The sequence below is a fragment of the Fopius arisanus genome, unplaced genomic scaffold (assembly GCF_000806365.1).
Source record: "Fopius arisanus strain USDA-PBARC FA_bdor unplaced genomic scaffold, ASM80636v1 scaffold00031, whole genome shotgun sequence".
NCBI lineage: Eukaryota > Metazoa > Arthropoda > Insecta > Hymenoptera > Braconidae > Fopius > Fopius arisanus.
The window spans coordinates 165,065-180,257 of NW_011887770.1; the positions used below are offsets into that span (position 1 = coordinate 165,065).

Here is a 15,193-nt window from a genome sequence, read left to right on the forward strand (position 1 = left end):
CCGCTCTCTCAATAAATGAAATCAAACTACCGAGGGTTACGACTAGAAGTTGAAAATAGACGAAGAAATGACCGCGGTCGAATTATTATTAAAAAATCGCTGCGCGATGGTTTGAAATCGCTGGATTTTCCCGCGCCCCGCACCACCCCGTTTGTCAACGCATGCGCACAGCTTGTTTACAACTGCGGAGAGAGTCAGCCTATACGAAACGATACACACATGACCTTTTCAAGATGGACACGAGCTAGTGGCCCCTTTGGTCCTCGTGTGCGACGTAAATATATCTCTAAACAAGTGAAAAAAAAAAACCGATAAACAACCAAATAAACACCTAAAATCCCCACCCCCTTAAAAACAGCCCCAGCAAAATCACTCAAGACCCCAACCCACCCCCCAGATCCACCCCAACAAGTGAGTAATTACGAGAAAAACAAAATTTCGAAGCAATCAAATATTGTTTTCATCAGTGGCAACGACAGAGGTGAATATTTCGAGCAGATAGTGACGTGAATTTACCACTAATGAATTATTAACAATCTGAACAGTATTTATCATCGAGGTGGTAAATTATTCTGTTGTGACGCTATTGCAACCCTCCCTCAGACGAACAAGGACAGATTTATCTCGTCCTCGTGGTGGAGAATAAGAAAGAGATTTTTTTTTCTCACATTTCTCTCCCACTGGAATGAAGTGAAAAACCAGTGGAGCACGAGACAACCCCAGGAAGTCGTCTCTAGGTGGATTTTTTCCACGAGAATCAAGTGCTGTTTTGAGGTTGTACGAGGGGATTTTTTTTTTTTATTATTTTCAACTCGTGGAGTGGAGTTTTGTGGTGATGATGCTCTTGAGGGGGACCTAGGGGAATCCTTGGACATCCTGGGGACAAGGGAGGGGATTGTGAGACGCAACTACCACGTTTTTTGGAAAATATAACGCGTAGGTGAAGTTTTTTTGCTTTTTCTTTTATCAGAACTGTTTTTTACCAGGGGTTTATTCCCCTGTAGGTCACAGAGACAAAAAAACGGGGAGTAATTGTTGTTTTGTTTTGATTCTATATTTTTTTTTCTGTTTTATTTATCTTTACGAGTTCATCTGTTTTTTTAGGGCTTTCAGTCTTTTTTAATTGTTTATTTTTCTGCGTTTTTTAATACTCTCATTTTTTTGAGGTGTAAATAAGGGCGGAGGGGTGGGGTTGAGCTTATTGTTGATAAACATTGGGATTTCCCGAGGTGATAAGAACCACCAACAATTATTGAATCATTAATTTCCAAGTAATGCTTTTTGTTGACAGTCTTTTATGATTAATGATTTTTGAGGATCGAGGGCTGTATTCATTAGGTTTTCCCGGGGTCTTTCTGAAGCGTTAATGACTGTTATTGTAATGAATAATGAGTCACTGTACACTGGAAACGAGTTTCTCATCTGAATTTATTTTATCTCATCTTGTCTATGTTTTCAATAAAAAAAATTTGTGATTCAGTGTCTCGTTATTCCGAATGACAACTCAATTGTAGCCTTACGTAAATATTCATAATTACTATAATAATTATCTAACAAATGAGGAGGGGAATGAAAAAGTAATGAGTATAAAAAAAAACCTTTCGGAAAAATGATCCACATATTCCCATCCCTTCTTCCCCATAAATTCCCCTCTGTCATCCAATCATTTCTACACACTCTTAATACAAATAAAATAAAATCCCCAGTCTGCGTATCGAGGGTTGCGCACTATTTCCACCCCCTCTCACAGTTTCTCCACAATAAAAAACTTCTGGGAAATATCAAATCCCCACGTCAGGATCGAGAGGAAGAATTGAAATAAACATGAGGGGAAAATATGATTAAAAATTTTAATAAAAATCGCTTGAATTTTGTGAAAAGCCCCAGGAGACGGTGCAATCATGAAAGTGAGGATGAAAAATTATGAGGAAAAGTGAAAAAGACTATCCTAACCCTCTTGGGTTGAAATTTCGTGAATTATCTGTGGAGGGAGGGATGGGGCTATTGACCCGTTAGTTTGGGCGGGGGTGAGGGGTTTGTGATTGTGAGGATGTGGGAGACACGTGTCGACGAATTTTTGCATTTTTTTAAAATATCCGGACATGGATGGAGAGACCAGAAAACGACTCTATCATTTTCTCTAAATTTATAAATAAAATAATAATTTAATTACAATCATTACCCTGAACCCAAATAAAATCGAAGAAAATGCCAAACCCCAGAATTGTTTAAATAATAAAAAATCCACAGTTCAAATTTGTCCACAAAATTCTGAACTCCGACCAGATGTTCGGAAATTCCTGTGGGGTAAACAGTTCAAACGGAAATATTCACCAGTGCAATTTTTCCTAGACAGAATTTTTAATATTTTCTTGTATTTTTTATTTGTTTATCCCCAGGTGTTGACAAAAAGTCGCAAAAACGGGCTTTTTAACGTCAACGGCGATGTCTTCGAGCAAGGGTCAGGCTTGCCCCTCGGGTGGTCCTGTCGTGCGCTGTGGACATCTCCGTAAATCAGGGTCATTGATATCAGGCCTCAAGCCACTGAAGAAGAAGTACTTTGTACTTCACGGTGACATACCGGGACATCCAGCATGCCTCGAGTACTACGACAACAAGAAAAAATTTGACAACAGACAGCCACCGAAGAGGAGTATAGCAATGAGAAGCTGTTACAATATAAATCGAAGAAGTGATACAAGACACAAGCACGTCATTGCCCTCTACACGAAGGACGACTGTTTCTCATTGATACTGGACAATGATAAGGAGCTTGAGGACTGGCTGACGGCGATGCTCCTGCTTTGTGGTGATGTGCCCGATGGAGAGCAACCAAAACCAACTTTTGGTCAGTAGTCCCACCTTTTTTATATTTTAATTTTATTTTGAGGCGCCTTTTAACGAGATATTCAATGATTTACATCTTGCAGAGCACGTGTGGCAGGTGACACTTCAAAAAAAGGGCCTAGGCGAGAGGAAAAATCTGTATGGGCCCTACAGACTCTGCCTCACTGATAAGACACTCAGCCTCATCAAGGTTGGGGCAGACGACAGCACCGACTGCTTGGAATTTCCTGTGAGTGAATTATTATCTTTTTTTTAATCCACATGAAAACTGGAATCGACAGGAGATTTGATACAATTAAAAATAGCATCAAGCTCCATGAGATTCTTCTCTAAAAAAATATTCTTTTAGATTTAATATGTAGATTTAACATTTAGGGGGGATTTTTAAATTTTTTCCAATTGAATGAGTGTGAGGTACGAAATGATAAATTAATTTCAGTTGACAACAATCAGAAGATGTGGATGCATGGACAGAATTTTCTACATGGAGGTTGGAAGATCAGCTGTGACTGGCGAGGGTGATTACTGGATGAAAGCAGAGGACAACAATATTGCTCACAACATGCATGCAGCTATCATGAATGCAATGAGTGGATCTGGTAATAAAGAGAAGGACGAGGTCCTTCCACAGACTAGAAAGAGAAGTTCGTCGGCTAATGAGGCGAGCAAACCCATTGCCTTCATTCGGAGAAGACCAACTGGTAGTAAACCCCTTGGATTCTCACCTCTGGGTAAGTCATTTAATTTTAAATCCAAAAAACTTACACCCATTAAATTTTATTCTTTATTTTTTCTTCATTTTACGTATATCCAGATTATTCATCAACAAAGGACACTCAAATAATATTATATTTATTTATATTATGCTGAATTATTATTTTATGAAACAGTCAATTAGTCCACACATTCTTGTTATTCATCCCCAAACGGTTGTGGCTCACAAGCGGAACGTATGACTCACTCATGGACAATTTCATAACGCAATTACTGCCGTGTTTTGATGGAATCGAATTTTTCAAAACAAGTTATTGAGGTACACTGATTGCAGCTAGATAAAACATTCGTCATACGGTATTTAAAAAAAAAACACAGAGAATGAAATGATTTTACCTTTTCCTAAATTGAACGAGTGATTTCATGGATAGATGGCAATTTCCGATGTAAACAAAACAATTGAAGCAATTAGCTCGATTAGTTAGCTGAGAAATAAGAAAATTGGCACTTAATGGAGAAAAACATGTCAAAGTGAGAACAATATATTAAGAAAAATCGGTAATTACTTCGACTTTTAATTGAGATTCGGTTGAATTGCTCAGAGCCACAATCAAAATTATATAAACACGCAATAATTCCGAAGAATAAACCAACGAGTCAGGAGTGGATGAGGCTTATTAATGAATTTTTCCTCTCGTATGTATATAAAATGATTATTATAAAACAGAGTATGGGTTTGTACGTGGGAATTTACAGAGGAACAAAGTACCACCGAGGATCAGAGTGGAACAGCATCTGCCCCTTCACAGAGTTGTAGTCAATCACAGAGTACCTCTGGCAATACACTTACGGGTCTGTTCATTGTCAAATTAAGAAAGAAAACAATTAAAATGTATTTAAATGTTTGTCGATCTGGGACAGACGCGATAGCCGATGAATGGTTGCTTTCTTTCCTCAATCTCGCATTCAAAATTTCGAATAAAAATCCCATGAGAGATAATCAACTCAATAATTATAAACCAATAATTGTCTCCCCTGCATTAAACTCAATATCGATTTTATTCTTATTTAATATTGTTTTAATAATTGCCTCGACGTCGGGATAAATGAAGATTAATTGCAATTAATCTATGAAAATTAATTTTCACTTTTCGTTTGTTTGTTGTAATAATAACAATTGTTGTATAGATATCCTATAAATATAAAAAACAATGGAAACATTAATTGCAAATTTTATTTCACAGGTAAATTTCGGTCAAATAAGGATTTTTTTTTACGTTAATAGAAATGCACCTGTGATATATAATTGATAATAATTATTTCCATTACGTTCCATTTAGTTAGAGATACATTAATTATCGATAATGAATAAATGAATCCTGACGAGGCGATTATGAAAATAGAATTATCTCTTGCACATTTGATGGGATTTTTAATTGATCCGTTGATTTATGTTAAATGGGATGTATTTTCGCTCCTCGGACGCTTTTGCAAATGACTTTATCATTTTATTTCATGGAGCATGGGTATCACAGGTATCGACAAGAGTATTACACTATTGCCCTCCCCCCTCAGGAAGTAAATCATTCTAACAGTCCAGCTGTGAATAATCCAAGCAGCCAAGTGAATAAATATTTTTTCCCCACCAGAGCTGATGGGAATATTTCAAAGTGTGAATGTCACCCGCTTTAATTTAATTCTCACCAAAAAAATAAAAATAATTTTAACCAAAAGGAGTTGCACGATAAAAAAAAATGGCAAATACAGAAAGGGGGAGCAATAATGAATGAAGGAAAGAGGATAAATTGTTGGGATGAAAGAAAATGGGTTTGCAGTTGTTGCGGGGACTAGGAGCCTTGGGACTTACGCCATCAGCAGCTCAATTGCAAATAGACGCCGGCACTCAGTTGCCAGTCAGCCAATATCCACAATAAATTCCCAATCGGTTAATGTAACAACAACTACCCCAACGTTATCATCAACAATCAGCGTTATAACAACAAGCAACAACAACAACACGATAACAACAACAACAACAAGTACAACAATGATAACCACGACAAAATTCCATCAGAGAACCCTGTCGCTGCCCCTTGCCGCTATTGTTATCAATCAAACGCAATCATCCAAAAGATCACTTTTACGCTGTATGTATTTTTCGTTTCAATGCAACAAAAGAAGATGAACACTTATTATTTATTCAATAAATTACAAGGTTCTTTCGGATTAAATTGTTATAATCCACGAGCTAATTGTGCTCAAGGATTTTGAGACGTTTGAGGAAAAAAACATACTTGGATTTTTTCATATTAAAATCATTCAATTAAAATCATTCAATAAATATAGATATATGATTTTTTAAATAATTATTATTATCATCTCTACGTAAATATTTTCTAAAATTCATTGAAAATTTATGAGATATCCGTCTTTTTGTCAATTCTATAGACATATATAGCTTTTTTGGTAATTAAACAAATTTCAATTGACTATTTTTCTTTTGTTTATGTACATATTGTAATTGTTTAAAAAATCATTTTTATGCGCTAATTTGTGGAGCGAAGACCGGTAACACTTGTCGTTTGATTTTGATTTTTTTGAAGAAGAAAAATTCACACTAATGGCAATTTATCACAAATAATGCCACTTACCGCAGTAATTTACAAGTTAATAAATAATTGCAATGGATGAAGTGGCCCGAGCTTAATTAATACAAGGGCCTCAATGACTTGCAGTCTCGCTGGTTGATTGGTGATTTTGATTTATGTTCTTGTTGTCTGTAATTGAAGAAATTCAATGACCTCTCCCGTGCTCTCAATATTTAATTGTCAATGGATTTAATCTGCTAATTACTTCGGATATTTGAATTTCTTCAAACAAACGGGAACCCAAGATGCATTGTCAAGCTGTGTTGGGCCTGCGTCGCATGGATAAAGGGATTAATAATGAATTTTATTTTATTTCGATTTTTGCTGCATCTGCATTGCCACTGCTGCTCCGACTGCTGCGTTCCAGCATTCTTTGATTAATGAGAGATTTGATAATTCGTACATCTGAGAATTTTATGCTTCACCTGTTTCTTTTTATGATTGTCAATTTGCCTATGTAATCAGGTGGTGAAACGTGACGATCAAAATCGACAGAGTTCGCTCACATTTTTCCACCCCCACTGCTCATTTTTTTACATATTTAATTGATTTTTTACAATATTTGCAGCACGATTGTTTGATTTTTACTGCTCTTGGCTCCTTTTCCCTTGGCTTCACCTCAATCTCATCCCCTCGATTAAATATCGCCTAGAAATTTCATTATTATTCAGAAACACTTTTCACAGAAAGGGATGAAACCCAGGGAAAACTGATTAATTGTTTGGAAATTGAAATTTTTCTGTCAATCGAATAAACAAATGATAATTAACACGCTATGCTGGGACAATGGGATTGGCTTTTCAATAATTTTCCGTTCTTTCTCTGCATTCAGAAAGAATCAGTCGTAAGATGAAGCTGATTAATTTTTAAAATGTCTGTGGTACCAGTAAATCAAATCGATAAAAATAATCCGCTTCATTTTACAGAGAAGAAATAATTTTAAAAACAAAGTACAAATTCTTCTTAGATAATGATTCCATCATTTGAATAATTAATTTTGGATTTTCAGGTGCAACAGGTCGTGACAGGTGTGACAGTCTGCCATCCCGTGCGAGGACATCGTCGGAGGGTCAGCCAGCTCCACTGGTGCTTGGTCATCCTCGAAATGCCCACCTGGTGCTCCACTCAACGAGGCCCCACTCGATGTACGGCAGAGGCCTGTCGTACTCACCCCCAGTCTCATCGATGCCAATAAGTCCAGCCTCTGGTGCTTGCTCAACAGACTCAGCAGGTTCATCCCTGTCCATGGACGACGGTGGTGACAACATGATCGAGGAGAGCAGCACAAGGTATGGCCACTCACTGACACCAGACGAGCCAGTAATTCTCGAGGAGAACATGGATGATTATGTGCCCTGGTCTAACAGTGGACAGGCAAACAAATACTCACCGTCACAGCAGAGCTCCTATGTGGAGATGTACAGCCCCTGTGGCTCGAGTCCAGGTCGTGGTGGTAGTTTAGGTGGTACAGTTGTTGGTGTTGGTGGTTATATGCCAATGAGTCCAGCAACTGGTTTAACCCACTCAAGAGCTTCATCACTCGTCGAGGAGTCAACCCTACCAGACGGTTACGTACCAATGGCACCAGTCGGTGATGACGGTTACGTAGCGATGGAGCCCTCAAATGGCCACAACGGCCACTTCCCCGACGACGTGTCCCAGCATGGCTCCAGCTGTTCAGTAACCAGTGGTACACCATCCACTGATCTCAGATTATCGGATTATCCACTTGACAAAGTATCGAGCTTCCTGACACCATCAGACGATCTTCCTTTGCGTCCCACTCGTGCCTATTCAGTGGGCTCACGTCCTGAGCCCTCAAACAGACATCGAAAAAATCGCCTGGACATTGCCCTGCAGGAGTCATCACGTGTCAGGGCATTCTCCGTTGGCAGCAGATCCAAGAGACCCGAATTGGCTCGATTATCCAATGTCATAACTTCCAGATTACCAACAAGTGTTGAAAATGTCAATCCCAATAAATCCAATTCAGCCCCAATGCTGTCCAGCTCCTGGGGTCACAATTCCGTGGCCAATGAACGAATGGAGGACCTTATGGAGATGGATTTCTCGAGGAGCAATATACCAACGACGATATCATCGTCACCATCGAGTTATTCACAGTCACATTCACAGTCTTATTCCACTGCCACTGACACTAGCTCTTACGTGGACATGTCCCTTGGACAGGCACACACGAGTAATACTGCCCCTTATGTAGATATGAGTGGTGTTAATAAGGTTAATAGAAATAACAACAACATTACCACGACAAATCACAATCACAATCAGAATCATGTGACAACACCACCACCAGCTGGATCAAGTGTCATTCACAAGCCATCGTTGAAGACGTTGAAGCCGGTCGTTGAGGCTGAGCCCTACATGAAGATGAACAGCTCGTTGGATGACTGGAGAACTGATATAAGTCCCAAACAGCCACCATCACCAATGCAGGATGATTACATGCAGATGAATGGTCCACCAGGTGCGTGCAGTATTCAAATACAATATTTAAACAAAATTAACAGACTAACACTGGATAGTCAATATTTTATAAACGAATTCATGAATGGATTTCAGGTGTGACCAGAACAGCTCCAGTGGACTTACCTCAACCCCGTAAACCGCCGGAAGGTTACGTTGAGATGGGCCCATTCAAGGCCCGACCAAGTCTTGAGCAAGACTACATAAACATGACGACTGGTGCAAATCGTCCACGACGACGCCATCGTCCAGGTAATCGCAAAGACAAAAATCGCTCTCAGCCCATCGCTATTCAGGCATCGCAGCAGTCAAAAACCCCGAGCTTTCTGCCCCTGAATCAATCACCACCCTCGGAGAGTCTCGTAACACCAACTAGTTCGACAACAATATTTCCCTTCTCCTTGAACAGCCCACAATCACCAATCAAGCCCTTCGACAATCCCAAGCAGATATCAGAGACGAGCTCATCAGACTGCTCCCCAGATCTCTCAAATTATCCCGTCATCACTCCTCTAACAGCCACGTCAGCTCCAATAACGATTCAGAAGGATCTCTCCAAGTTGGAGAGAACTGAGAGGCCTGAGAGGCCTGAGAGGCCTGAGAGGCCTGAAAGGTCTGAGAGGCCTGAAAGGTCTGAGAGGCCTCAGAGTCCCACTAAACCACCCATCACAACCCTCGCCAACATTCTAACTCAAAACTCCACCCCGATATCAGAAAATCCCACCGAAATAGCAACAATTACCTCCACAGCTCCCAGTCCTCCACCTGTATCCTCATCACTTCCTGATCCCCCTGACACACCCCTGAGTCCAATAACCAAGAGATTAACGGACAATCTGACGAAGAAGAAGCAATCGAGGAACAGCACTACCTCACCAATAACAATATCACTCTCAAATTCATCGAAAGACGAGCCTAGTCCCACATCCAAACACAAGTCCGATGCTCCTGACAATTCTCAGATGCCCCAGAGTCCTATTACTAAAAAATTATCAGAGCTCTCGGTATCGAAATCAAAATTAGTCGGTCCATCACCCAATACCAGTCCCACACCCGGTGGTACTTTGAAAGGTGTTAAAGCGAATTCACCAAAAATTCCTGATGATGTCCCAACGACAACTTCTACCCTCATTCCTAGTCCCCTGGACTCGGAGGGCTACGAAAAATTACAGCCTGGAGTCGGTCTCCTGCATTATGCAAGTCTCGATCTTCCTGAGTCATCGTCTGTACCTCCTGTATCACCGATACCAGTTCAGGATGGATTTCGATATGCGGAAATAGATTTTGCTAAGCTCAAGCAGAATTAATGCCGACCTTGGGAGAATTTTGGGATTTTGTTCATTGGAATGAGCGGATTATTTTCATCGGGGCTGGGATTTCTCAGGGGACAGCTCATTCTCGGGATTGTCACTCCTTTTTTTCACTTTCTCCGTATCAATTGTCATTTCACTGTTTATTTATTTAACTGATCGATACCTTTTTTAATATTATTATCAGATCCATTGATTACGTCCAAAGATGTAGATCGAAATTTCTTATTACCAAAAAAACATCATTAGCATTTTTCTTGTAGAAATTTCCAAAGCCCAGGAGTCAATAAACCCAATAAAGTTTCACCAGTAGATTTATTACCTGCGAATTATAACGTCAAATTTATTATTTCGCTGGAAATGAGAGAGTTTCATCGGCTCTAGTCTCGAACTTCCGGATAAACTAGCCTAGGTCAATTGCAAATGTAAATGTTAATCACTGTAAATAGAGGAATAATTGGATAATTGTTTTAGAGAATGGGAAAAAAAATCGCAAGGCGATTTTACCATGGATTTTTCTTCATCCGTTTCTAAAATCTTCTTAGAAATCGGATAGGGTATACGTTGTTATTTCCTGTCTTTTTTTGGTTTTTTTTTAAGGGATAAATATGAAAACCTACATGTATAGAATGGATAGATAAATTGTTAATACTTGTTTCTAATTCAATGTTTTTCTTCTTTAATAATTTTGTGATGAGAGAGGAAATAACGGAATGACTGGATATTACGACTCCCAATTGTCTCCCCGAATCCCGTGAATTTTGATTCCCAGTTGAAAATTATAAATAATATAAATAATGATTTTTCGAGGAATGAGTAAAGAAACCCCTTCTAGAGATTAAGTAATCGTATAAATATATAAATAAAATTATATATGAAAATATGAATATATACATAATATACATAATTATATAATATTAACAATAAATCATTACAAATTATCTATATAACGTCTACAACTTCTTGAAGAACTTTATTCCCTGCGGATATTAATTTTATCGTAACCCTCAATTAAATATTAATAAGAATGGAATTTATTAAAAAATTAATTATGTACACGTCAAGATATTTTACTATTTTCAATGCAAAAAAGAAAAAAACGAGAGAAGATATTTTAATTTTTAGTGCTATTCGTAGAAATCTATAAAAAAATCTGTCAAATTGTGACAGTTCAACAATAAAATGACACTTTTGGGAATTTTTTGGGAGCTCTTTCGAGACTCAGACTTTAGTAGTAGTCAACAGTTGTATGTAATGCGCTTTGTGTGTGATTTCAAATTCCTGGGCAGGCCTGAAGCACTGGGTCTGTACCCTGGGTGTCCTGAATCTTCTCAGTAAGCTCCTGCCGATCAGCAAAACCGTGACGAAAACACCGCAGGAGATGGCTATTATCGTGAGGATGATGATATCACTGTTCTCTCGAAATGCCTGGACCTCGACGCACCTGGTGCCACCCTCCCTGGCGACACTTCCATTGTCCTTTAGGTGCTGAAGACTAGCGCAGACTTTGTACCTTCCCGGGACGAGTCCTGGGACTGTAACAACCGGTCGACTGCAGTTGAGGGTTTTGCGGTGAAGAAACAAGTCCTCAGCGAATACAATCACTGAGACCTTGCAGAGATCGTCGTCTAGGTGGTTTTCCAGCAGGGACAGGCTGACGTCGACGTTGAGGAATCCCTCGTCGGAGATGTTGACGTGGACTCCGTTAATCCTCTCGAGGGGAGCTGCTGTCGTTGGCTCTGGGTGATTCTCGATTTTTTCCCCGGTTTCCTCCAGGAACAAGAGGTCACTGCAGCCCAGACCTAGAGTGAAATCGTCCGTTGATGTTGATACGAAGAGAACGATGCAGTATCGGTACTTGTGACCGATTTGAAGATTCAGAGATGGTGGGAGGGTGATGGGAAGACTGCAGGGATCTCTCATGAGATTGGACTGACAGTGGATTGGACTCGAGTCGATCTCGATCTCTGAGTCATTGTGTTCCTCGTAGATTATGAGATTGTCGCATGTATATCTCTGATTACACGGCTCAACGCTCCACAGGAAATTGATGCCCTGGTGAATTCCGGTTCTCTCGTAGTGGAACTCCTTGAGGCTGAGGCGTACCTGGGGCTCGGGGAGTTTCGTCATCATCGGTGGTGTTGGATCACCGCACAAAAGACTGCCTGGTGATACCTCAGTGAGAATTCCATTCTCCAGAGCTGGAGGTGTTGCACACACCGCTGATGACCTATCCTCCTCCTCCAGAGTGGAATTGCTCAGCCAATTGGCGAATTCCAGGATATTGCAGTCGCAGTTGAGGGGATTGTCGGATAAAGTAAAACGTTTGAGTTTCAGTTTTGAGGTGGATATTTCGGGATCGATCATGGTGATGTCGTTGTCGTCCAGGCGAAGATCTTCAAGATTTTTGAAGGGGACTATCAGGTCGCTCGTCAGCGAGGGGAGGAAGTTGTGGGTCAGATCTAGTGTAACTAGGTTGTCAAGGTGTGCCAGGGAGGCACTTGACACAGCAACTATTTGGTTGCTTGCCAAATCCAATCGGGTCAGGGCTGACAGGTGTCTGAATGCGTGATCCTCCAGGACATCGATCTAAATTCATTTCATGATAATAATAATAATAACAATAATAACATTTTTCATTATTTGAATATCAATTTTCGAGTCTTCAGGGAAATTGCAACACGCTGAAGATAATTGTTGAACAAAAATTGAAAATCCAAAGGAAACACTTAAACAATCTAATAATAATAATAATAATTTCAATTTTTTCTGAATTATCGGAATATTAATTTAGAAATTTTCAATGCAATTACAATATACTAAAGATTTTTGTTAATAAAAAATGGAAATATATAAATATATTATATAAATATTTAAAAATCAGGGTTTAACAATAAATTTACCTGATTATGACTTAAACTGAGATATGTCAAATTAGGTAGTCCCCCAAGTGCTCCCTGCTTGACAATTGCCAACTGATTCTCGGAAAGGGTGAGTACCCGCAGTCGTGGCATGGTGGGTAGTAAATTGGTCCCAAGGGGACCAATCAGAAGATTCCTGGACAGATCAAGATCCTCCAGATGCTTGAGACCACGTAGAGCAGAGAGTGCCGATACACTCAATCGATTTCCTCTCATCTTCAACGATCGCAAGAACTTGAGTGGCACAAATGCCTGGGGAGACAATTGGGACAGTAAATTGTCACAGAGATCGAGGTGCGTGAGACTCTGCTGGCCCTGCCAAGTAGAATTATCAATTTACCAGTAAAAAGTTGAATGTCTTTTAAATCAGATGAATTAATCGTGGGAAGAGAATCCCCAATGAATTCAACCGATTCCAGCGATCGGTGCTGAATTATTTATCGTCGAGGCGATTTAAGAAAAAAACAAAAAACAACAATTCATAACGAGTTTTAATGAATGCGGTAGGAGTGAGGGAAAAATTGTCGTCTTACTTTGAATGCCAGTGCCTCGAGGGTCTTCAATTTATTTCTCGAGAGGTCCAGTCTCTCCAGTCCCTGGAGATGCTGGAGGGCACCTGTTGGCACTGACTCCAGGAGATTATTCGGCAGACCTAGGGCTTGTAGGGGTCCAACCAGTGATGTCAATGCGTTATCATTTACTCGTCTGAGTTCACCGGTTGATATCACCAGTCCATGGAGTGCAACGCCCTGTAAAAAACGCGATGGCAATGTTGATATTCCCGTTACTGTCACATCCAGCAGCGAAATTATTCCCTCGCGACTGCTTCTCAAATGGTCACCTATCACCTAAAAACAAACATCAACAATTTATTCCATTCCACTCCATCCCATCCGCATTAAACACGCCATTAAAAATTATTAACAATCACAAATATACCCAAACGATTTATTTACTAACAAATCAGATTTCCCTTATCTGAAAAAAAAATTGAATCCATCACTCCATAATTATTATTTAAAGATAAATTAATTGTGTATTTATTATTTATTGAAATATTTGATGGTTTTTAATTGATAGTCAAATGAGTGGATAAACAATTCAATAAATTTGGTATTAAAGGAATGAGTTTCGGATTTTTGTTGCGAATACAGTGAATTTCTTTGAAAATTAATGAATAATTAATTGCATTTAGGGCTCTCACTTCTAATGAATTTCTGTCTCCATTGCATCTCAGAGTGTGAGGAAAATCGCAGGAGCACTCGACTCCAATTTTCGTGATGTTTGGACACTCCCAGACGATTTCTGATTGTCCATCCTGATGATTTTGGAGTTTCTCAGGCAGAATGGAGCGTTGACCTCCAACCGCCAAAGGAATCACCGAAGACAGAATTAAAATCACCAGACATTGCCACGGCATCCTGGAAGCAATAAATAAAATAGACCAATAATTTGAATGAGGAATTCTTTTACAAGTTGTAATAAACAATCCCTCCAATTTTCTACTGCAATTTTTTTGTTTAATGAATGTTGAAAGTTTGTTAGGTTGAAAAAAGGGTTAGGGGGGTAATCAAAATTTCGAGTTGTTTTTTTAATAGAAAAAATGGGATCATTGTACGATGATTTGTGGCATTCAGCTCAGGAAAGGACTGATTATTTATTGGGACTTGATGGAGACATTCAGGCGGATCAGACTCCAAGGTCCAGAAATGATGCGGTGAAGATGATTCTCCCGATCTACATAAAGTATTCAGTTAAATCCATTAAATTTATTATTAATTAATTAATAAAAAAATTAGATTAATTAATTAATAATAAATTAGATTAATTCCATTAAATAAATATTAACTAATACTAATCATTACAAAATTAATTGATATTAATATCAACATATCATTATGTTATTAGATTTATTTATTACTTATTATATTTATCGATTTATTCGTTAATTATTCGACAATTATTCATTATTTAAATCCGCAGGTATAAGAATTTAATAAAAAAACTAGCGCAACTGTACGATCGGATGATTCATTCCCAGAAACGGCAGCTCATAAAACGTTTATTTAATTGCTCTGTTGGTCGAATGCTGGAATACAGGAGAGAACTCGTTAAATTAACTTGTTCGGACTACCAGTGAGTAATTAAATATCCATTAATTATCGTAATAATAAAGAATAGAGAATAATTGCAGTTGGCCTGACGATCTTCTGATAGAGCTGAAGTGGACCCCAGATGATGTCCAGATTCCCTCGATCGCCAGTTA

General features: G+C 39.0%; 3 protein-coding genes across 6 annotated transcripts in view; 2 read left to right on the plus strand and 1 right to left on the minus strand.

Annotated features, from left to right (window-relative positions):
• Positions 1–242: 242 nt before the first annotated feature.
• chico (insulin receptor substrate 1 chico) lies at positions 243–10,792 on the plus strand. 4 transcript variants are annotated; one of them, XM_011303149.1, is made up of 9 exons: positions 243–481; positions 546–936; positions 2,400–2,848; positions 2,931–3,076; positions 3,287–3,578; positions 4,318–4,413; positions 5,397–5,708; positions 7,219–8,697; positions 8,793–10,792. In XM_011303149.1, exons 3-9 carry the CDS (start codon positions 2,446–2,448, stop codon positions 10,001–10,003), a joined length of 3,939 nt encoding a protein of 1,312 aa, XP_011301451.1. In that variant the 5' UTR covers positions 243–481; positions 546–936; positions 2,400–2,445; the 3' UTR covers positions 10,004–10,792. The 4 variants fall into 4 exon arrangements, with proteins under 4 accessions (XP_011301451.1, XP_011301450.1, XP_011301452.1 ...); XM_011303148.1 differs by having other exon boundaries at positions 243–936; XM_011303150.1 differs by lacking the exon at positions 5,397–5,708 and having other exon boundaries at positions 243–936.
• Positions 10,793–11,139: 347 nt separating this feature from the next.
• Positions 11,140–15,193, minus strand: part of LOC105265592 (Leucine-rich tendon-specific protein) — an 8,613-nt gene continuing 4,559 nt past the window's right edge. The window contains exons 2-5 of the mRNA XM_011303153.1: positions 14,132–14,348; positions 13,461–13,775; positions 12,910–13,242; positions 11,140–12,595 (exon numbers count right to left, since the gene is read on the minus strand). Of these exons, the coding sequence (XP_011301455.1) occupies positions 11,228–12,595; positions 12,910–13,242; positions 13,461–13,775; positions 14,132–14,347 (2,232 nt within the window). The 5' untranslated portion in view covers position 14,348 and the 3' untranslated portion in view covers positions 11,140–11,227. The remainder of the gene's footprint in view (positions 12,596–12,909; positions 13,243–13,460; positions 13,776–14,131; positions 14,349–15,193) is intronic.
• LOC105265591 (IQ and AAA domain-containing protein 1) overlaps positions 14,478–15,193 on the plus strand; it is a gene marked incomplete in the record, with an annotated part of 4,257 nt that continues 3,541 nt past the window's right edge. Inside the window, 3 exon segments of the mRNA XM_011303152.1 lie at positions 14,478–14,673; positions 14,911–15,063; positions 15,122–15,193. Of these exon segments, the coding sequence (XP_011301454.1) occupies positions 14,531–14,673; positions 14,911–15,063; positions 15,122–15,193 (368 nt within the window).